Below are 21,904 nucleotides of genomic sequence, written 5' to 3'. Positions count from 1 at the left end.
GAAAATAATTTGTCAGGTGTTTGATGGACATTAAACTTTAGTCACAGTTTCAGGAAGGTGAAGATGAACTTTGGAGCAGCCAGTTGTATTAAACACTTGTTTCTGATAGGAACTCTTGAGGTGTATTATGGAATTTGTGTACTGATTCTAAATTGTTTAAAGCAATCCCAATCAATTAGGGTATGGCTAAACAACTTGTGGTATATGATTGTGGTAGAATATTACTGTGCTGTAAGAAATGATGAGCTGGTTGATTTTTTGAAAAACATGGAAAGACTTGCATGAAGTAATGAAGAGTGGAATGTACAGAATATATGTTAAAAGCAATATTTTTCCGAGAACAATTAAATCACTAAATTATTCTGAGTATTATAAATACTCAGATCAACTACAAAGGACTTATGAAGGAAGATGCTATCCCCCTCCAAAGAAAGAACTGATGAATAGAAGTATATGTTGTATGGTTTTACATATGTGTGTCAAATGGTGATGTCAAGTTTGGAGGGAAAGAGGAAGAGACACAACTCAATTTAAAATGTAACCAAAAACAATTTAATTTTAAATCCTTTCCTTCTCCTTAGGCCTTTAGAATTCAGTTTCATGCCTTAAGAAATCTATTCAGCAAACTTGAAGCCTGTATCAAATACTGTATTAGATGCTTAGAATACAAAGGATGTCCTCTAGGAGCTTACTTTCTACAGGTGGCTGAGGCAGTGATTAGCATTTAGACACATAAATACAAGGTAATTTGAAGAGGGAGAGAACTAACATCAGGAAGAATGTCATAAATTATGGAAGGAGGCAGCTATAGGTAAGTATCCAGAGATGACTTATTAAGTTCAGTAAAGGCCAGTTAGCCTGGAATCAGGAGTGTATGAAGAGAAGTAAGTGTGAAGTGCTCTCTCTAGTCTTCTTCCAACTAATTAAATGTACTCTTGATAGATCTGAATATTGATGTAGCATTGATAGTTTTTATAAAACACACGGGTATATCCTCAGAACTGGGAAATAAAGTAAAACCACTTTTGACTTAATCTCTTTAAGTCCTCAGAACGTCACAGTATTTTTCTTTACTTAGTCTCTTCCCTTCCCCCTGCTTATTGAAATATCCTTAATCTTCATTTAGAGATTAGTCTCTGCCTATGTCCTTGAATTCTATGTCTAGAACCTTCTATTTGACAGTCATCTTTTCTCTGTCCTTTAGTTCTGCTTCCATATTGGCCCTTCTCTACATACCTACTATAACCATAAAGTATTGCCCATCTTGAAAACACAACAAAAAACTTTAGCTTATTTGCCCCAGGCACTTATTGTTCCAGCTCTCTTTTCTTTCACTGCTAATTTTTTTGGGAGAAGTTATCCACATCTCAGTACTTCTTCATATTTCATGCCTTACTCCATTGTCATCTATCTTCTACTTTCACTAACCCACTGAAGCTGCTTTATACAATTACCTAATTACAAAATCTACAGCTTTTTTTCAGTCTTCATCCCTTTTGACATCCTTTGTCCACCAAGACACTGCTCCAATTCTACCTGTCTGCCTCTGTTCCTCCTTTTCTCTTAATATGTGTAGTTGTTGTTTTTTCTCCAGTGTCTGTCTGATTCTCTTTGATTCTCTCAATTCCCTCATACCCTTAGAAACAATCTCCAAGTTATGAAAAAACTTTTACAAAATGTTCTTGTAATTTTCATTATGTAATCTTCATCACTCCCAAACTGCTTTAATATTGGCTCCCTGTAAAATCACACTCATCTCTAGAGTCCTTCCCTCTGACCTTCAAACCTACATTCCCAGTGGTAGAGTCCTTTGTTAGCACCTCTTGAAGTGGAAAGAGAAGTAGATCTGAAGTCAGAACACCTTGGGCAAATCCACTGAACCCTTGAACCTGCTTCTCCATCCATAAAATGAAGATTTATCAAATTCTTGGCCTTCTTCAAAGATGAGGCCTTTTCCAGTTGTTATCCTTCCTCAGTCAACTTGTATTTACTTTTATATATTTTGGATATGCTTATGTGTGCAGATTGTTTTCCTGTTAAAATGTAAGCCCCTTGAGGGAAGTGAATATTTTGTCTATTATATATTTTTCTTTGTATTCCCAGTACCATTAACAAATGTTTGTTGATTGAAAAGCACAGACTAAGTGACCTTTAAAGTCTCCTTCATCTCTAAAGATATGATCTTAGAAGACAAAGTGTAACTTTTGTGTTCATTAATTTTACTCAGTATCTTCTTTCTCATACTTAACCATTTTATTCTTTGACAGACACTACCCTTCTGCCTAGTTCTTCACCTTTGAGGGTGAGGATTGGGGTAATCTTTTTTAGGCTTCATTCTCTCTTGTAACTGATCATTTAATCATATGAGCTTGATCTCATTATTACAACATTGGGGTGTAGGTATTATGCCTTTTACAGATGAAGAAACTGAAGCCAAAACAGGTTAAGTGACTTGCCTGGGTCATACAATTAGGAAGTGGCAGAATTGGAATCAAGTCTTCCTGACTCCAGGAGTGTTTCCATGGCACCATCTAGCTATCATAACATTTACCATGTTGTGATAATTCTATCTTTATAACATCTCTCACATATTTCCCTTACTTTTTGTTCCTATAGACATTACTGTCATTACCTGGACAAGTGTAACTTTCCTTCTCTGTTATTCGTCCTTATTAATTGCTAGAAAGTCTTTATCCTACCTAGATTGTGTCATTCTAGTATTCATTAATTCTAAATTATCTATATAGAGTAAAATCTTGTGCCTTTGAGGTGTTTAACCTTTATTCATTTACCTGTACTTTTGTTCTAGCTAAACTGAATACTCTCTGCCCTCTTTTTTACCTCCCTACTTTTATTTCAAGATATTCTATGTCTGGAACATTATAGATTCCCTTACCTTTTGCTTATTTATAATTCCTGTTTATTCAGTACACAAACAATATATATGTTAATGTCTTTTAATCACTAAGGTTTGTTTTTTTTGCATTTCCCTTTCAGATATTTTTGACCCTTCATAATGTATATATTGTCTAATACTATATATTATAGTTGGATTTGTCTTCTAAACTACTATTGACCCATTTTTCATAGCTTGGTGCTTTACACATTCATAGATCCTTAATAAATAAATATTGATTTGTACCAATTTGGAGCTAAAGATAATTCTGAATTAGTAAAAATCAGAACTATATTATACATTTCACTTAAATTTTCACTTGATTCCAGGAAAATATAACATGAATGAAGTAACATTCTCATTAGTTCCACAGGAGCAATGTTATATATGGGTGATTGAATTTGGCTATAATGTTTTACATGATTTAATAGTGAAAACATCATCTCTTGGGGATAGCTATAGGGAGCAGTAATACTTGTAGAGTGGGGTGGGGGGGTTTTGTTTTCTTTTAAGGAATGACAAAAGGTTTCATAAGGATTCTAGCTAGAAACCTTAGAAATAATTCATATAAATGTAGTTTAATTACTATCACTTAATCCTTGTAGTAATAGTTACCAAGTAGAGGACACTACTACATAGTTCTTTGTATTCATTAATTAAAATTAAAAAATTAATTAGGTGCATCCATTTGTATACAATGTACCTCCAAAATTATTTTAGAAATTGAAGTTTGAAAGATGAATGTTCTCCCAAGTCTTTCTTTATGCTGTTGTAATGAACTGAATTTTTTTTGGTAGTTTAAATTCACAAATAGTTGATCTAAATTTATATCTTTTGTCACAGAGTATTTTCAGTAGTGCACAAATTGAATTTGTTGAAGTTTACTGTTTTTGGGAGTGTATTTTTTTACTTAAATCCTTATAATTTTGAAAATAGGTATTGCTTTTTCACCAAGAGTTACCAAGTTGTCATTATAATTGTAAACTTTGATATATTATAATTTAATATGAAACTTGATTAGAAACTGATTATAGTTCTCACCTTAATTTTCAGACAGCACCCGTAACGAAAAACAGTAAAGAAAACAGACTAAGAGGAAACAAAGTGTTCTGTGCGGTGGGTTTCTTATCCAGTGTAGCAAACTTACTTTGTGACTACTATTCATTAACCCAGGGGCTGTTCAAATGGAGTCTCTAGCAGACATAGTCTAGGATATATATACCTCTAGTGAAAATGTCTTATTTTGACTTGCTAATTTTAAAATTATGTGTAAAGTCTACATATGTATGAATTTCCTTTTTACAGCTAACAATACTGTCACTTCTTAATGGTGGATAAATACTTCAATCTATCTTCAGATGGCTTAATAATTATTTTCTTGAGCTTAAAAAACTTTTTCTTCTTTCTTAATTTGCTTGGCTTCTTGTAGTAAATTTGTGTAATGTATGTTGGATAGACCCAGATAACTGGTGGAACTTGAGTTTCGTTCTGTTATTGTCATATATAAATATGACACTTTTCCTAATTGTCATCCATGCTATTACAAATGATCATGAATATATGTTGAACTTGACATAATTAAAACTTTTTTTTTTCTTAAATTATACATACATAGATGACATTTCAAAATTAAATGGTAGGTAGGTAGTCCCTGTTTACTAACTCATGAAAGAGCAGCAAAACAAAGGTTTCCTTAAATATCCTCATTTCTCTCTCTCAAGGAACTCAAAAGGAATACAAATTGTAAAAGATGGTTAGAAATTTTAAATTTCATTATGTATAGGATCATTATTAAAATCTTAAATTTCTTAATTTTCTTTCCTTGTTTATGTTGATAGTATTGACATGCTTTAAGGTTTTTGATATTGGATTGTTAAAAATTTGTATCTTAGGAATGGAATAAATGTTCTAACTTAGTTACTTAAGAAGTATAATAACCTAATTTTGAAATGAGTTCTGTTGGAACACCTCTTTTCAGAGACCTAATATTGAGAATCAGATCTGATAATGATGTCAGATATTATTCCATATGATATCAAGCAGGAAGCACTGAATCAGCTGAGTCCAGTTTAAAAACTGGGAAGGGAGGAAGTAAGTAGCAAAATTATTGCCGAACAGAAATGACAATTTTTTCCACAAACTACTGAAATTATACTAATGATTGAGCAAAATATATTTCTTGCATTATCATATTAGTGTAGTATAGTTGGTGATCAGGTAAGAACTGCAAAAAGGGTAGCAAAAGTTGCTCTATTTTACTTTCGCTCATTTTTATTTTTTTTTTTTTTTTGCTTCTTTCTTTTCCTTTTCTCCTTCTTTTGATGATGGTTGGAATATTACTGATACTATAATGTGATCCCAATGACTGAAATTCTCCCTGGAGGTCCAGAATTTCATTTCTATATAGAAGTTGGTGGTATAGAATGGGTGGTAAAAGTAATACATCAGCAGGGTTTAGGGGGGGAATAAGATGAGTTCTTACAAATGTTCTGAGTATGAAAGGAAGAGGACAAGCAGAACTAATATCATTGCCATTAACCTTCTTCTCTCTTTTCTCTTGTTTTCTAGTCTTCAAGCAGTGACAGTGGTGGTAGCAGCAGCAGCAGTAGTACCAGCAGCAGCATCAATAGCCCAGACAGGGGAAGTGTTCAAGAAAGCAGCTTAAACCAGATAATTACCGGATCCAGCCCTAATACCCCTCAGTCCTTACAGGAGCAGTCTGCACTATGCCAAGGCCCTTACTTCCACATCAACCAGATTCTGAAGGAGGCGCATTTTTATAGCCTACAGCACCGAGGACGGCCTCCTACATGATGAACTAGCAGTTCCTTGCCTTCTGTGAAGGGACAGCACTGTGCAGATTTGATATTTCAACTTAAAAAGTTTGTTAAAAAATTGCACAAAATATGCCTGTTGGCTTTTCAGTCTATATTTGAAATAACAGGTTAGCAGGCATTTGTTTACTTGTGGTTTTGCTGCACTATTGCAATTTCAGAGGGGCTTTGAAGCCATTTTTATGGGATTCTTTTCAGGGTGGTGTCATCCCAATGAAGGTGACGGTAGAAGAAAACCGCATCTGCATGTTAAGAGTCCATATGGCTCCATTTTTGGATTTGGAAACCAATTGGAATTTTACTCTTTTGTGCAAGGAGTCCAATTAAAACTTGGGATCCTCAAATTTTAAAAGATTTTTTAAAAATTCTGTGAACTAGTAAGGACTAGTTTGCATGAAAAACATTAGTTTTCTTTCCCAAAGTATAAAAGAGCTCGCTTCTGTCTGTCTGAAGCTGGCCACCATACTACCTCTCAGTATGCAGATGTCCTATTGAAACTAATTTCCCCTGTTACAGGGGGAGAAAAATTAGACCAAGCTTATTAGATTAGACTTTGTAAGATGGAAACACCCTCCCTACAATCTGTTTTCTTCTCTTCGCTATGTAAAAGTGTTTGCATTTCAGGGAGAATATCTTTAGATACTTCGTTGAACCCTGATTATTTCTATATCATTAATCCTCCAAAGGCTAGATTTCAAGCTTCTTAGCAAACACTGCACAGTTTTGAAATAGTTGTACTGTATTTGTAACTTTTGTCTCAAACACAAATGTATGTACAGCTTAAATGATCTTGTGATAATTCCACCTATTGTGTCTAGTTAAGGCACAGATGACTAATGGTAAAAACTAAGCAACCTGAGCTGGTGTTTAAGGTAACAGGTACTGTAGAACTTTGTGTTAGCTTAGGTTCAATTTACTATTTGAAGTACCTTCTAATAGTCACTAGAGGGCCATATTCCCTCATTGAAACCACAACAATTGGTGGAACTTAGAAACAAATTAGCAGAGGCACTAATAAATACATGGTAATATTTATTTAGAAAAGGAGAGGTATGTCCTGATAAATTGCTTCATTTTATTTAGTCATACTAGAGAGCCAACTAAGTTTGAAAAGAGATGGTGTAGATGTGTCTTCCTCCTCTGTGACGAGCTGTCTGAACAAGGAACCAGGACGCATCATGTCATCATCTGCTCTGGAGAGTGTTGGAAGTACAACCTGCCATTAGATTGAAAGGAAAGTGCCTTAGATTCTACCAGGATTCTCTTACCTGCTTACCCACCTCCAGTCCTCTGTTCTGAATGCCATCCAGTGCACTAAAGCAGAGAGGACCTTTCCCCTCTAGGGTAAGGTTAGAAAAAGACTGGATTTGAAAAAACTCTTGACTGGTATTAACTTTTACTTGTGTGATGAGAGACAGAACTAGTAAGTCAGACTTTAAGGAAAAGAAAAGTTTAAAATATACTTTCTTCCCTCTGCTGGCTCCTTTAACATGAATAAGATTTGCCACAGACACTTGAAGGAGGAAGTTTTTCAGCAGAGGTAAACCATCTTTGGAATGGGCATCATTTTATTTAAATTGAAATCTAATTAGTCTTGGGGGGGAGAGGGGGAGATTGTATTTTCTCTCTTCTCACCACTTTTTAAAAAACATGTGAGATTGAAAAGTTTTTAGGAAGAAGGTCTGCAGAGAATGAGGAAAGAATGCTTTAGGCTGCAGGCTTTACTGGATGGCTTGAAAAAGCAATAAGTTTCCTATTTCCTCCTAACAAATAAGGTTGTGGAGGATGAAACCATGACTAGGACAAAAAGTTTTTTTCCCCCCCCCTGTTTTCCAAACAAGTACAACCATTTTCTGGGGCTGGCTATGTAACTCCAACCCCCTTTCCTTAGTATACTAAATAAAACTCCATACTGTCTTTTGCAGAATTTTCTATATAGTATTAAGCAGCCTAAAATACTATCTCCACTGTGAGGCTGCTTCAGTGTCTAAACATGATCGTCTTTTTAAACATCAGCTCAAGATAAGATCTTGTTCTTGTATCACACCACCATTAAATGCAGCATTAGTGCATGTTGTCATTTAGTTCTTTCTTGTATTTAAGAGGGAGATTTCCCCCCAAAGGGTCTGTATATAGAAAGTGGGGAGGGAGAGTCTAATTGGACATAAGCTTCAGTTGTTGTGCTGGCTAACCTGGTCTTTGGATTCTGTGCTTCGGCCAGCGGACTTAGCCTTTCTTGTGCTAGTCGTACTAAGTGGAAGAAGTCCAAACCTGAAAGGTAGAATAAGGAGGTTGCAGAGGAGTCACCAAGAAACCCTAGGGCTTAGATGAAGTTTCTAATGAAAGTATACCTGATCTGACTCGATGCCAATGGTAGTATATTATGGGGTTCTTGGGAGTTGAAAGTGCTGCTCCGGGCAGAAAACTGATTGTCTGTACCAGTTAGCAATCCAAATAGAACCTGGGAAATTTAAAAAACAGGTCAAATTAAGAGGGTGACTTAGTAATTTAATTAACTCACTAATCCTCCAAAGGCCGGATTTCACGCTTCTTAGCAAATACTGCAGTTTTCAGATACAGTTGTATGGAAATATTCCTATGTTGAATAGCATACTAAATCTATTCAAAATTATTTCTTTACCACTTGATCATAGGAAGTTATGCTTGCATTTTGTTCATATCCAGCCACTTGGGGAGGATTTTGTAATATTCATCTGATTAAGATTTAAACTTGACCATGTCTATCTGCTATAACATGAAGGTCACCTCTCACTAGAATGACTTGCTTTGCTTTCCCCCCCATTCTCTCCAGCTGAGAGGCAACTGCTAATATGTGCTTTGACTTATTTTGCAACCCAAGCCTCCCGGACACAACTCGGAAGCATTTTGACTTACTGAGGTTCGTTGGACCAGTCGATTAAGATTACTGTTTAGGTGTGGTGTAAAGACATCTAGGTCAAAAGGATCAATGAGACCTTCTAAGAAGTCTGTTACTTTTTCTATTCTGGAAAAGAAAAAAATTGGAATGAGAATTGCTTTTCAGTATTCTGAAAAGAAATCCTATACATATAAAACCTATACATGTCCTAGAAAAATCCAGTACTGGAGATTTGTTTGGTTTTGCTTTTTATATAGTAGCTCACCTTCCTCCTACAAATGGATGCAGAGTAGCCATCCACAATTTTAATTCACTTCAGACACTTATATTATTATATTCAGAGACTATAGTGTTCAATTCAGGCAACATTCTGTGTTGTTAATTTTGGGAGACAGCCACATTACAGATTTGTGATAGATGATAATTCAGATAATCTGAATAACCAATCATACACAAAATCCACTTAGCTGGAATTTAATCAGCCTCCACATGACCACTGTTTTCATTAGCAATGTGGGCACTTGGGGTATGTGCCCACATTGGTAATAGGTAAGGTACTATACCTGGAATCCTGTTTACTTCGACTACTTTTCACCTCTTCATTTTTGACTGTCAGCACAATATTGAGGTAACGCAGATCATAAAGCAACTGCAGTGCCCTGTTCTGGGTCATTGGGAACATACCTTCTTTCTGTAATTGTTTTATCCAAACATGAAGAGAAATGAGATATTAGATAGGCATACTGAGCAGACATTAACTTTGGTTGACCTGAAGGGGGTGGAATATGGTCAACAAATTGCAGCACAGGAAGATAGTACATCCCTGCCTCACCTATGGATATATTCTATATTCTATCCTCTTGAGGCCCGGTATTACTTCTGAAGGGAAATAACAGCAGCCCACAAGGGCTGTTCCTGAGAAAATGCCACTACTTCTTTACCCTGTATCTTGAAGAGGGATTGGTGAATAAGCAGTCTGCTACCCTGTTCTAATTCATTTAAAAGGGACAGTGAACCACCTAGAATAAGCAGAAATGCATCAAAGATCTCATTGCTTTTTCCCCCCTACACAAACTCTTCCATGTTTCCAACTTCTCAATTTTTGATTCTCCTCCCCCTACAAATCCAATCATTGACATACTTTGCTGTTTCTACTACCACATCTTTTCTGTCCTTCCCTATTCAGAAGGCCACCTTATCACATCACCTGGACTACTGCAATAGCCTCCTAACTGTCCCACCCTCAAATCACTTAATGTGTAAATGCCAGCGATTTTCTAAAAGCTTCTAAAACTCCTACTTGATCATTCTCAGTAGTTCACTTGCCTCTACTTCAAATATTTCATCTAACTTCCACATTGCTATTCCACACTTCCACATCATTAGTGCAGTAGCAAATGTTTATATTTTACCAATAGCCATGTGCAAATTAAAGTTTAGAGATCACTACACTAGTCTAGAATTAGTCATGCAAGTTAAATTTTTATATTTCAAGGAAAGGCTTTTTGCAAATGAAACTCAAATTCTAGATTTTTTTTTTTTAAACTGCTTAATTGCTACAAGTTTTAAGATTAGAACTTGGTCTAAGAGTTGAATCAAGATTTATTCCAAGACAAAGAGCTACTCAGATTGGCAATAGACTGAAAGCTTTCACCTATATTGGCAGATCAAATGAGTCCTACATAACAATTTAAGAACTAAGATGTAGAAAAGAGGAACTTTTATGCTATAAAAGACAAGCATACCTAATAAAGGAAGCTGGATGCTCCAAGTGAGAATTACTTAGTGGCAAAGATAGAGCCAAGAGCTCAATTTGATCATTGCAAAATATGGCTTAGGAAAGAATACATGGAGATTTAACATTTTAAAAATTCAAACCAGCTAGAAAACCCATAGTTGGGCAAAAGTATTCGGATGTTCCATAGTAAATACTTGACCCAAATGTACCCAAGGGTATTGCCAAACATGTCTGAAAACTATGGCTTCTACGTCTTTAGTTCCCATCAGATCTCCTGAAGCACAATACATGTTTGAGACAGAGATAAGCTCCAACAACATACCTTTGTTGACTTCTCTTCGGAAAGCTTTTCATAGCCTGCTAGTACTTGAACCAGGCACCCCTTTAGCATCTCCTGCAGTGTTGCCTTTGGCAGGGCATGGCCTCCAACCTGATTTATTTCTTGACATAGGCTGAAGAGGAAGGATTGGACATACCAGGATGGCTACAAGAATCAAATACTGGCATTTAGAAAGGAGTTGGCAAGCCATCAAAATGGGTCATTGGCAAAGTAGGTTTAACAAATAGAAAGCTTCTTTTAATGTAACTGAGACTTGATCTTTCAGATCAACTATCTACCCCACATACTATTCCAGGATTCTGCTTCACAGCACAGAAGACTTCAGGAGAGACAGAATAGTAAAATGAAAATTTTCACACAGGTACTTTACAAAAGGCCTTTGTGAAGGGGCCATTTTTGTCTCCTCAAAACAATTTTCTCTTATTCTCTCTTACTACCTAACCATGTGCTCTGGCACATTGTGCCTCACTGGTTAATTATAATGAATCACTTCTCTTTGTCATGGATTATTTTGCAATATGATTGTTTACATTTTAGCAGTAAGATGTGCTTTCACACATACCTATTCTTACAACTTTAAAAAGTACAATAAATTCTATCTTGAAGAAAACTTTTAAGTATAGCTCAGAAAGGTGTTCATGTGCCCAAGAATGCTCTAGGACCTGAACCCCAGATTGTTCAGTTTTTTTTCCTATGCCTCATTCTTACTGTGGCTCATTTAAAAGTGACTTGACCTTAGAGCGTAAGTTCAAATCTGTCCTCAAGACACTTAAATAATTTCCTTCCTGTGTGACCCTGGGCAAGTCACCCAATTACCTCAGAAAAAAAGTGACCTCACCTGTACTGGCAGTCGAATCTTAGATGTTACACTGCTTCCAGTTTCGGTCTCCTCCTGGATTTCTAGTTCATCCCAGTTAGTGGCCATAGCTAGGATGGAGCCAGCATTATCAAGAAGTAATGACTGAGTGAAATCATGAACTAGGACCTGGCAAACAAAGAGATATATAATGGAACATCTAACAGATACATCCAAGGTGGGTATAAACGAGTGAATATACCACAGAAAGGGCATCTAATCATGGGTTGAGTCTTAGATACTTAATATCTAAGATACTAAGATGGCACTTAGATACTACTAGTCAAAAACAACACAGATATTTTGGAAAAGAACACATTCTAGAAAGAAAAATGGGTAATGAAATCCCCTAATCCTCAGAAGGGATTCCACATTTTCAGCTGATTAAAGGAACAATTTGAGATTGGCTCTTACCCTTCAAGATCCTACCCCAATCTCAAATTGTAGGATCTTGAAGGGTAAGAGCCAGTGGAGGAGAATACTGAGGTTGTTCATGGTCAGGGTGGAGCTGGGTCTTTGAAATGGGAACGGATGGGATCAAAAGCAGAAGTGGAAAGATTGGTCTTAAAGAGGCTACCTCACTGAGACAAAACAAAGACGTAAAATTGTTCAGATATGGAAGAAAATCTGAAGGAGCTCCTGTTGAATGACTTCATTATTCTTGGTATAAAGGTCATGGTGCTAAATAGAAATGGTATATTAGGGAAAAAACAAAACAGGTCTCAAATTTAAATAGGCTGGTAAGAAGAAAAAACTCACAAGTGAGAGTAAACGTTATCTAGTCCCCTTAAGATTCACTCTACTAGGAAGGCCTCTTTATACCAAGAATAGTATCAAGCACCATGATGGACATCCTCAATATTCTCCACTGGCTCCTCCCTTTCTCTAGTCTCTCCCATCCTTCAAAACAAGATCCTATCCCAATCCCAAACCACTACTTTCTCTTTTCCACTGTTTTTACTACTAGCAAGAGTACATTGCTCCCCTCCATCAACTCATGCCTCAACTCTGCTATTGGTATACTAATACCAATAATTCTTCCCTTCTCTTTAACTTCTGCCACGACTCTCTCATATCTACTCAGATGCTAGTTATGCTATAACTTCACCCTCCCTCCCTAAATGCTGCCATTTCCTAAGGCTTCTGTCCTTAGCTTGCCCTAATGCTGCCATTTCCCAAAGCATCTGTCCTTAGCTTGCTCTTCATCTGTAATTTCCCTTAGCTTAAATTATGGCAATGGATCAGAATGCTATCACCTTCCACACAAGACAACCCCAAATCATTTATTGACAGTCCTGCTAAATTTTTAGGCAGTGGGACGCCCATGGAGGTTCACATCCTTATCCTTACTGGGAAGACTGATCTAGTAATAGTGTATAGGATAGATTGAATAGAAAGAGATGGAGACAAGGAGACCAATTAACCTACTACTATAGACCTAGGGGAGGTAAAGTGATCTGAAAAGTAATTGCAAGGGAAACTCAAAGCAATCTAGGGAATGACAAGGACAAGACAACTGAGATGTTGGTGCCAGAACTGGACAGACCTGGGAGTTGATCCTGAACTAGCCTTTCAGTTAGCTGGGCTTAGAACCTTAGGGTCATCTCTGATGTCTCCTCCTCATGTCTATCCACACATACACTTACCAAGTCTGTGGAGTTGAACTTGAAATCTCACAGAGGTCCCCAATGTTTTTCATCTCCACTGCCACTAATCTGTGGCAAAATAACTTAATGCACACACCTGAAAACATTCCCAGGTAAAAAGCCTACAGTAGATCCCCAATATCTAACCTTGTATTCAAAGACTGCCCCCGCCAAACTTGGCTCCAATGAAAAGAACTCCAGCCAAATTGCACCAGTTAACAATCCTTTAAGACTTCTGTCTGAAGTTTTCCATTATGCTTATTCCTTATACCTAGAATTCTTTTTTGTGTACTTTCATCTGCTGAAATCCTAAGGCCTACTTCAATTGCCATCTCTTCCATACAATCTTCCCTAATAATCCCAGGGGGAAGTAACTTTTGTTCATACTTTTCATGAACTTAATCACATTTTTCCTTGTATCACAGTGTGTGTGTGTGTGTGTCTGTCTGTCTGTCTTATTTCCTTTAACATAATATAAGGGCAAGTTCCTATCTTCCCTTCCTCCCCTCTTCCCATCTGCATACGTTTGTGATGGCTGTGCTCCAGAGGCGATATCCTAGCAGACTTTGCTCTAGGAGCTGTTCTTTCACTTCGTGCCATTTTGCTAGAATAGGATTCACTTCTTGAGCTTTTCCTTTCATCTGTTTCTTCATAGACCGAGGTTCCCTGGTGGGTTTCTCTGAATTGCCTGATTTGCCCAAAATACATCGTTTAAGATGGGGACACAATTCTCCAAGGGACTGGCAAAGTCTGGCCATGAACAGGACCGAGGAGAGCTTGGAACGATTGAGGGTCTGGACCGACCCTCGCAGTAAGGCTTCAGCCCCTTGCAGTTCAGTACGCACACACGCCACAATCTGCTCGGTGCAAGATGCACAGTGGTTTCGGAGCATTCCCTCCACAGTGCCAGCATCTGAGTATCTATCAAAAGCAGAATTCTTGGTCTGCATGCCCGAGGTCTCCTTGGGTGCATCTGAAGGAAGGTACGACAAGAGGTCATCCAGTTTGACCTTCAGTTTGGAGTCCAGAGCAAGACAAAAGCTCTGTACGTAGGGGCTGAGGGCCTGAGCTTTCATGGAGAGGCCGCTGCTGGCACATTGGCTCCGGTTTGCCACATTGACCCATGCGGCATCTAAAGGCAAATCAGAAGGACTCTCTGACCAGAGAAAGAGAGACATGTTGTGCTCAAACTGAACCTGCTTATTGGGGGAGGTGCTGGAACTGGCTTCAAGCTCCTGCAGAGCTGAGGCCAGAAGCTGTTTAGAGCTGCTGGAGATAGAGTCAAAGCCTTCTCTTGTCAGCGTCTAAGAGAGAATGAGAAAGAATCCCTATCAGATTTCTGGGAGGAAGCCTCAGAAATCACCACTCCCAGATCTTTGGGCACCTTTCCTTCACCTCATGCATAGTCAAACCAGCCCATTCCTTTTCCCTCAGCACATGTTATTGCTTCCCCACTTCCCTCTCTCAGAAATCTTGGTTTTTACGCAAAGCCTTTACTGAATTTTCCAGTTATTAGCATCCTCTTCTACCTCAAACACTTTTCTTTAGGGCATAGGCTTTAAAATTCAGGAGAATGTAAGTACTTTGAGAGCAGAGACCATTTTCCATTCTATGTATCTGCCAGGGTCTTACTACAGTCCTTTGCACAGAGCAGACATTTAATTCAATCCCATGAGTTTTTCCTATGTTGATGCTAGCATTTGTCCAAGTTTTTAAAATTCCTCTACCCCTTCACCTGTAATCGGTCCAGAAACAGCTGCTGCAACAGGTCCTCCCAGAAGGAGAGGCGCTTGTCCAGGAGGCGCCGGCACACCATCTCCCAGCTGTGGCTCATCGACTCACTGGTGAGCAGTTCCCACACAGCATCCCGGATGCCAGCCAGGCCTTTCAGGCTCTTCACATAAACCAGCAAATTGGTGATCCCACTTTTGATGTCCTCATGACACCTGCAACATAGCCATTTTTTTTTTTTTTGAGTCCCCTCAATGAATAGTCTCTTTCTCACATAACATGTGCTGCTTTCCTCCACTAGACTAAGGACAGAGGCATGCTTTAGAGCAAGTCACATGCCTGTGTTCTTATGCTACAGTTCAACATCACTCTGCATCACAGAGCCACAGGCCACCAGCCTAAACTTCTCCCTCGAAGCTTACATGCTGATCCACTTCTGTAGAGTATCTTTCAGGTACTCCTCATTGATGGGGTGTGCAAGAGTCCGAAGAGTTGGCTGGAACTCCACAATGGAGGCTGGGAGATGTTTGAACCAGCTACACAACTTCATCTCTTGCAAGACACTGATGATGCCTTTCCCTAAACAGATGAAACCTATTAGTCAACAATAGTTTAAGCCTAATAAACAGACATCCAATCTTCCCCTTACTCCGGGCAGGTATGAAAAGAATTTCTGAGGATGACTGAAATCTTCATCTCTGGAGCCAATTCTTAAGATAGGAAACAAAGGTACAAGAATGAGTTCCAAGTGTCCCCAACAAGTACACCCACACACTGTCCCCTTTGTCTCCCTTTCCCTCCCTCCCCTTTTCTCTCTGACATGTACATACTCATGCATACACACATTCCAGCTAATCCACATCTCTATTAACTTTGATAAATGATTCCCAGTAAAGCAAATAATAAAAATTATGGAAAAAAATATTGGGGTGAATAATGCTTTGGAATGATAAATACACATTCAAATGTAAAAAAATCTGAATTTAACCTGATTTTTAAAAACACAAAATCTTATGTACTTCAAATACCCTCTGGAGATAGTAATTGAAACTCCTTCTGCATTTAAATTGTGCTAGTGATGCTAGTGGTAAGAAGATGGATCAAAATGACATCGTAAGGTCTCTTTTGGCTTTTATGTCCTTGAAAGAGAAGCTTTAAAGGTATATTGGAACAGATGTAATAAGGAGCTGTTGAAAGAGAAATAAATTAGATGTGAAATGGAATGATATCATTATGTCATTAAGAAAGCTGGTCAGGGACTTACCTGCAAGCCTCTGGCTTGTGACAGAGTCTAGAGTAGAGAAGAGAACTCCACAGGGCAGGGAGGGATCGGGCAGCACACCTTCGGGCAAGGTGTAGAAGAGGGCATGGGCTTGGTACAGAGTGGTAACCAGCAGCTCCACGAGTGAACATATCTGCGCTTTAATGCCAGCACCTATAAGAAAGCATCTTCTTTTACTGAAATTGACAGAAATTTCATTTTAAGTGCACATCTGTGAAAGTCTGTGGTCACAAATAATCTCAGAGAAATGATTCTCTCTCAGCTTCTGAGGATCAAATTTCAAAGGGAAATAAGCTGTGCCTACCATGGTGGGGCTGATTGAGAAGCTGCTGAATGGCTGCCTTTCTGGCTAACAGGAAATCCGTGAGTGCCTGGCGGGGAGAACTGTCTTCCAGCAGCATGACTGATGACAAGGCCTCAGCAACAGCCTGGTCAGACACAGTTTGGCATCTGAGTATCATCTTGGTTTCATGCAGAATGGTTGACCTAGGAAGAAATAAAATGAAAGGACAGGGAGAACAACAAAGGTAAATGGGATTTTAAACTAGTCCAAGAGAATGGCAAAACCCCAAAACAACTGAGAGCCATAAATGACAGAACAAGAGAAAAGCAATAACCCACAATTTGGGAGGCCCCAGAAATGATTCTTCTGCACTAACAACTCACCGGAAGTGGCTGGCTGCTGCCACCTGCCGCACCAGTATTGGAAACCGGGCGAGAACAGGGCTGTAGGAGCCGCTGGTGGAGTCCAGCCGAAGCAGGCCATGAAGGTGGCAGCACAGCAGGTAGAGCTGGGTGGCATGCAGGTACTGAGAGGCTTCCATGGAGCTCCAGATTTTCTCAGGAATCTCCAAGAGTAGCTTGATCTGGGCAGCCATGCTGTAGAATTTCTCCTGGGAAGGCTGCTGGGGCTGTAGGAGAGATGGAGAACATGGGGCCTAACTTTTGTTACTCAGTGGGAAGCCTGGGGACTAACTTTGGGCCCCAAACCTGAATTATGCAGGCTGCATTCTAATCTACTCTGAGGGGCATGGAGGCTGGACTCTGGAAGTTCAGGATATAGCACCTCCCCTTGCTCAGTTCCATAGATACCAGATAATGGAAGAGTCAAGTTCCTCTCTTATCTATCTTTATATCAATTTTTCCTTAACTTCTCTTCAGCATTCCAATTCAGTTCAACAGATACTGATCAAGTTGTGCTGGGTGCTGGGGATATGAAGACAAAAACAAATCAGCCCTTGCCTTTAGGAAGCTTACCATCTATTAATGGAAAACCAAAATGTACATTTCTAAGCACATGGCAAGGTACAAAATGACTAGGCCTCAGGGAAGGGGGCATCTGAGCTGTGCTTTGAAGGAATCAGGGGATCCTATCAGTTAGAAGGGAAAAGAATAATCCAGCTATGGAGGTTGACAAAGGTGGGAGAAGGGATTTAGCTAGCAGGCCAATTTGACTGAAGAAGAGGTGATCAAAAAAATAAGAATGGAGAGGTAGATAGCATCCAGGTTACATAAGATTTTAAATGTCACATAGGCTTTTATCTTATAAAATTAAGTAGGAAATTAAATATGTAAATTAGGAATATCAATTTAGCTGCTTTGTCAACATTCCTCCTCCCTTGGGTTCCTCCGGAAATCTTTTGGTTCTTTTTCTACCTCTTTGGATATTGTTTTCTGCAACAGTTTCTTTTCCTCCTCCTTTCCCTTAAATGTGGATGGCCCCAAGGGTTGGACACCTGTTCTCTTTCTTTGCCCTTAGGTCTCATCCAAACTCAGTTTCAACTATCACCCTTTAGACTGCTAGGCACCTATTTTCACTGTCATGTTCATATGCCTCATTATTTCCGGTTGCCTGCTGGATCTTTCCATTTGGTTATTCTTATGTCTCCTCTGATATATCTGAAATTGAACTCATCTCTGAAATCAAAATCAAAAAATTAGTTCCTTGTATCCCATGTTGTGTTTCTTCTCATGTCAACATATTCAGCAAAATGTTATCTGTTACATAAGATGTATCTTTGGGTGAGTGGAGATGGAGGGATGCTGGGAGAAATCTTGTTGACAAAAAAATATATCAATAAAAATATTTTTAAAATAATTAGCAGTATGCCATGAATGAATAACGTCTTGGATGGAGAAGTCCTACATTATAGACTGTTATCTTGCTAATGGGTAAGCTAAGTGGGACACTTCCCCTCCAGAATGTCAAGTATAATGCCTTGACAAACTGCCACTGGCTCCACCATTTGTTTTCCATTCCCCTTCTGGAATGATGAACTTTGGCTTAAACCTATGATTTCTCAGGAGAGTTCTTTTCTCTGTCCAAATGACTGCCTTTAATCAATATTAGAGAGTCCTGTCTCAACTAAAAGCTGGGGATTATATAGGCTATGATAGTATACACTCTCTACAGAACACGTTTAACAATTAAGGTCCTTCATTTCCAAATAAAGTCCTTCCAACTTTCCAAGGCTCTATAAGAGCTAAACTTTTAAAATCAGATTCACCTGAAATTCAGAAACAAAAATTTTGGTGTTCCAGAATGTTCTACATTCTCAAGAGCACCAGGGATATCACAAGAGAGATATCTTGACTTGCAAATGAAATGAATTTAAGAGATGCAGAATAATGAAAAGCCTCACTCTTCCCCTCCAGTCATTGGAGTCCAATGGCTAGATATACAAGAGGATGACTGATGGCCTCAGATGCAGTGGATCACCTTGGCCTTTTTGGATTATGGTCTTACCCAGATCTCAGTTTGTCTGTTGCAATACCCATGCAGTAATTAAAGGCTAGGTAAGAACTGAGACAAAAGATGGCCCACCTATTTTGCCTTCATAAAAGAATCAATCTGGGAGTTTCTGGCCAAAACAGAAAATAAAATCTACTTAAGACTATTTGGAGCCATCAAAACCCAATGGGTAAATGAAGCTTGGACTGGGATTTATTATTGGCCAATCAGTGAGAGCCACAGTGATTTGTGTTTAAAGACATAATCCAATAACTCCTTTTGAATCCCAAAGGGCTTCATCACAGCTATATTTCACAAAATTCAAGTCAACAAACATTCCTAAAGTACCTAGGCACAGTGTTAGGGACTTAATGAAGTCCTTGCTCTCAAAGAATTTACATCCCATAGAGAAATACATCAATATACAAGTAAAGGCAAAGTAATTTTAATAACAGAGTGCTAATCAGCTCCAATCCCTGGCTCCCTCCCTCTCTTACCCTTAGATTTTACAAATCCTAACCCTACACTACCACCACCTGCCAATTCCACTTCCCTCATCTGCAGCAGAATGAAACTAGAGGAAACTTAGGAAGTCAAGTAACTTAGGTCCAGTACAAATTTGTCATCTAATCACAAAAGGGTTCTTACTCCCCAAATGATGATCTATCTCATTCTCCACAATTGCTACTCCAAACCTCTCTCCTCAAGCTTCCCATAATGCCCCTCTCTAGTCCTCTCAGCTAAGGTTCTCTCCTTTACACAGATCAGGACAAATCAAGGTCATTCTCATTCCTTCTCTTACTCTTCTATGGTTGTCCTCACCAAGGACAACCCTTCTTCATACACCCTTGATGTCCTTCGCATCTTTTCCAGCAGACTGTCCCCACTTTCCATTCCTTATCTCTCACACCCTTTAAAATAAAAGCCTCATTAAATCCCACTATTTCTGCTAACTATTATCCTATATCTTTATTCACTTGAAAGAACTCAAAAGTTTATAGTGGTTACCTCCACTTCCTCTCCTCTCACCTATTTTCAGCCATTTGCAATCTGGCTTCTGACCTCAGTACTCTGCTGAAATTGCTCTCTTACCAATGGTCCCTTCCTTGCCCAATCTAAATGGCCCTTGAGTCCCTTTCAGCATTTGACATAGCTAGCACCTTTTCCTTCATGTACTCTGTCCCCCTGGAGTCTTTGTAACATCATTCTCTTCACATTACTCTTCCCACTGCCTTACTGACTGCTGCATCCCTGTCTCTTACTGAGGGTTCAAAATCCAAGCCATGCCTATGAATTGTCTCTCTTTTTTTCTCTATTCTCTCACTTAATGACTTCATCAATTTCCATAGGTTCAATTAACAAAGACAATAACAGATAATTACATACAGACCCATTCTCTCTCCTAAACTAGAGCCTAAAATCAACAATGGACATTTCAAACCGACTGTCTGGAAATACCACAAATTAAAGGTGAATTTCATTCATTTTCCCTTCCAATTTATCCCCTCTTCTGAACTTCCAAATTGCATCATTATTTGTCCAGTCAGCCAGGTGCTCAATCTTGACATCTGCCTGGATTGTTTCCTCTCTTATCCCACATCAACTACTTTCCAACCCTTGTCACTTCTACCTGCACCTCTCCTCCATCCCCTTCTTTCCACTACCTACTTTAACCTTCTGTGTAAGCTGCTGCAGTGACCTAACTGTCCTTCCTGCTTCCAGCGCGCATATTAATTCTCCACACTCCTGGTAAATCGATAGCCTTAAACACAGATCTGCCAGTCACTCTCTTACTCAAAAACCTTCAAGTAACTTCCAATTGCTTCTGGGGATATTGTATAAATTCCTTCTCACTACCTCTGGAGTCCCAAGCTTCCCCATGCCAGCCCCCACCCGGTCTTTCCAGATCTGACTAACTACGCCTCGGTCCTTTGGGTTTCCTCATCCGTAATTCGTCATTCAGGTGGGTGCACTGTGCATACTGGAGTTCGGGAGGCCGGGGTTCAAAGGCAAGCTCAGACCCTCATCAGCGGGACGGCCCTCAGAAGCCACGCCCACAAAGTGAGACCAGCAGCAGCACCTCCCAACCAGGGTGTGGGGAGGACGTCAATAAAATGCTTTGTAAACTTTACAGCCCTCAGAAGCTGCTGGCTATTGGTAATCCCTCAGCAGGAAGGAAAGTTCTTGAAACCGGGGCAGTTTTTCTCTAAACCTAACCTCTGACATTGAGGTTTGGGCCCGGATCTAGAGCTTCAATCACGTAGAGAATCCCCCTCAAAGGAAACTCCTTCCAGTCACCACTGCAGCCCCGCCCCTTTGCTGTAATTTATAACCTGGGGCTTTGCTAAAAGCAAGAGAAGGAAGGTGTGGGGAAGGGAAATTCCGCGAGATAAAGTGATCCCTATTCCCGCGCCCAGCGGTGTGACTCCTAAAAGCAGACAGGGCGGGGTCAGGTGCAGGGAGGGCGGGGCTTGTACAGGAGGCGGGGCTTTGGGGAAGGGGCCGAAACCTGAAGGGTACGCGAGGGGCGCGGCGTAGCCGTAGCCGTAGCGTGGCTCTGCTGGCGGAGGCGCGCGCAGCACTGGTCCGTGGCCCTGACGGCGTCCAGCAGTCCCTCAGCGCAGCACCGCATCTGTCCGATGGTATCAGCCGCCTCGATCAAATCGCGGTAACGCTCGCCGACCATCTGCCGCAGCTCCTCTTTCTTATGCTCGATCTCCGCTCGTACTTGTCGCTCCAGCCCGCGGATCTCCTCTGCTCCATGTGCCTCGAATAGCGCCGCGGCGTCCCGCAGCTCCGGCCGCTTGAGAGCCAGCGCCCCGGCCGTCGCTGCCGCCATCGTGGCGCTCCCTCTGCTGCAGGACGGGCGGGGCGGGGCGGGGGGAGGTAGGAGGTAACTTCCGCCAGACTCTTGGGCCACCCGCGCCATTTTTGTTTGGGGCTGAGCGCTTCCGCTTTCCATGAGGAGCCAT

General features: G+C 39.8%; 2 protein-coding genes across 4 annotated transcripts in view; one reads left to right on the top strand and one right to left on the bottom strand.

Annotated features, from left to right (window-relative positions):
* The window catches only part of VCF1 (VCP nuclear cofactor family member 1), a 26,804-nt gene extending 19,002 nt beyond the window's left edge, over positions 1 to 7,802 (top strand). For 2 of the 3 annotated variants that reach the window (XM_074260666.1, XM_074260667.1), the window contains exons 3-4: positions 3,950 to 4,012; positions 5,465 to 7,802. In XM_074260666.1, the coding sequence (XP_074116767.1) occupies positions 3,950 to 4,012; positions 5,465 to 5,710 (309 nt within the window). In that variant the 3' untranslated portion in view covers positions 5,711 to 7,802. The remainder of the gene's footprint in view (positions 1 to 3,949; positions 4,013 to 5,464) is intronic. The other variant, XM_074260668.1, reaches the window with a different exon arrangement.
* On the bottom strand, positions 6,746 to 21,904 carry COG1 (component of oligomeric golgi complex 1). The gene is given in 15 exon segments (XM_074260648.1): positions 6,746 to 6,946; positions 7,923 to 8,001; positions 8,082 to 8,191; positions 8,626 to 8,734; positions 9,172 to 9,299; positions 10,669 to 10,830; positions 11,525 to 11,671; positions 13,713 to 14,492; positions 14,924 to 15,134; positions 15,342 to 15,498; positions 16,184 to 16,354; positions 16,506 to 16,687; positions 16,868 to 17,112; positions 21,442 to 21,855; positions 21,857 to 21,904. Coding segments are annotated over 15 exon segments (3,084 nt in total). The 3' UTR covers positions 6,746 to 6,805.

The sequence above is a fragment of the Sminthopsis crassicaudata genome, chromosome 4 (genome assembly GCF_048593235.1).
Source record: "Sminthopsis crassicaudata isolate SCR6 chromosome 4, ASM4859323v1, whole genome shotgun sequence".
NCBI classification, from domain to species: domain Eukaryota; kingdom Metazoa; phylum Chordata; class Mammalia; order Dasyuromorphia; family Dasyuridae; genus Sminthopsis; species Sminthopsis crassicaudata.
Note: the sequence above shows the minus strand (reverse complement) of the source record. Positions and strands in the feature narration are given on the sequence as shown.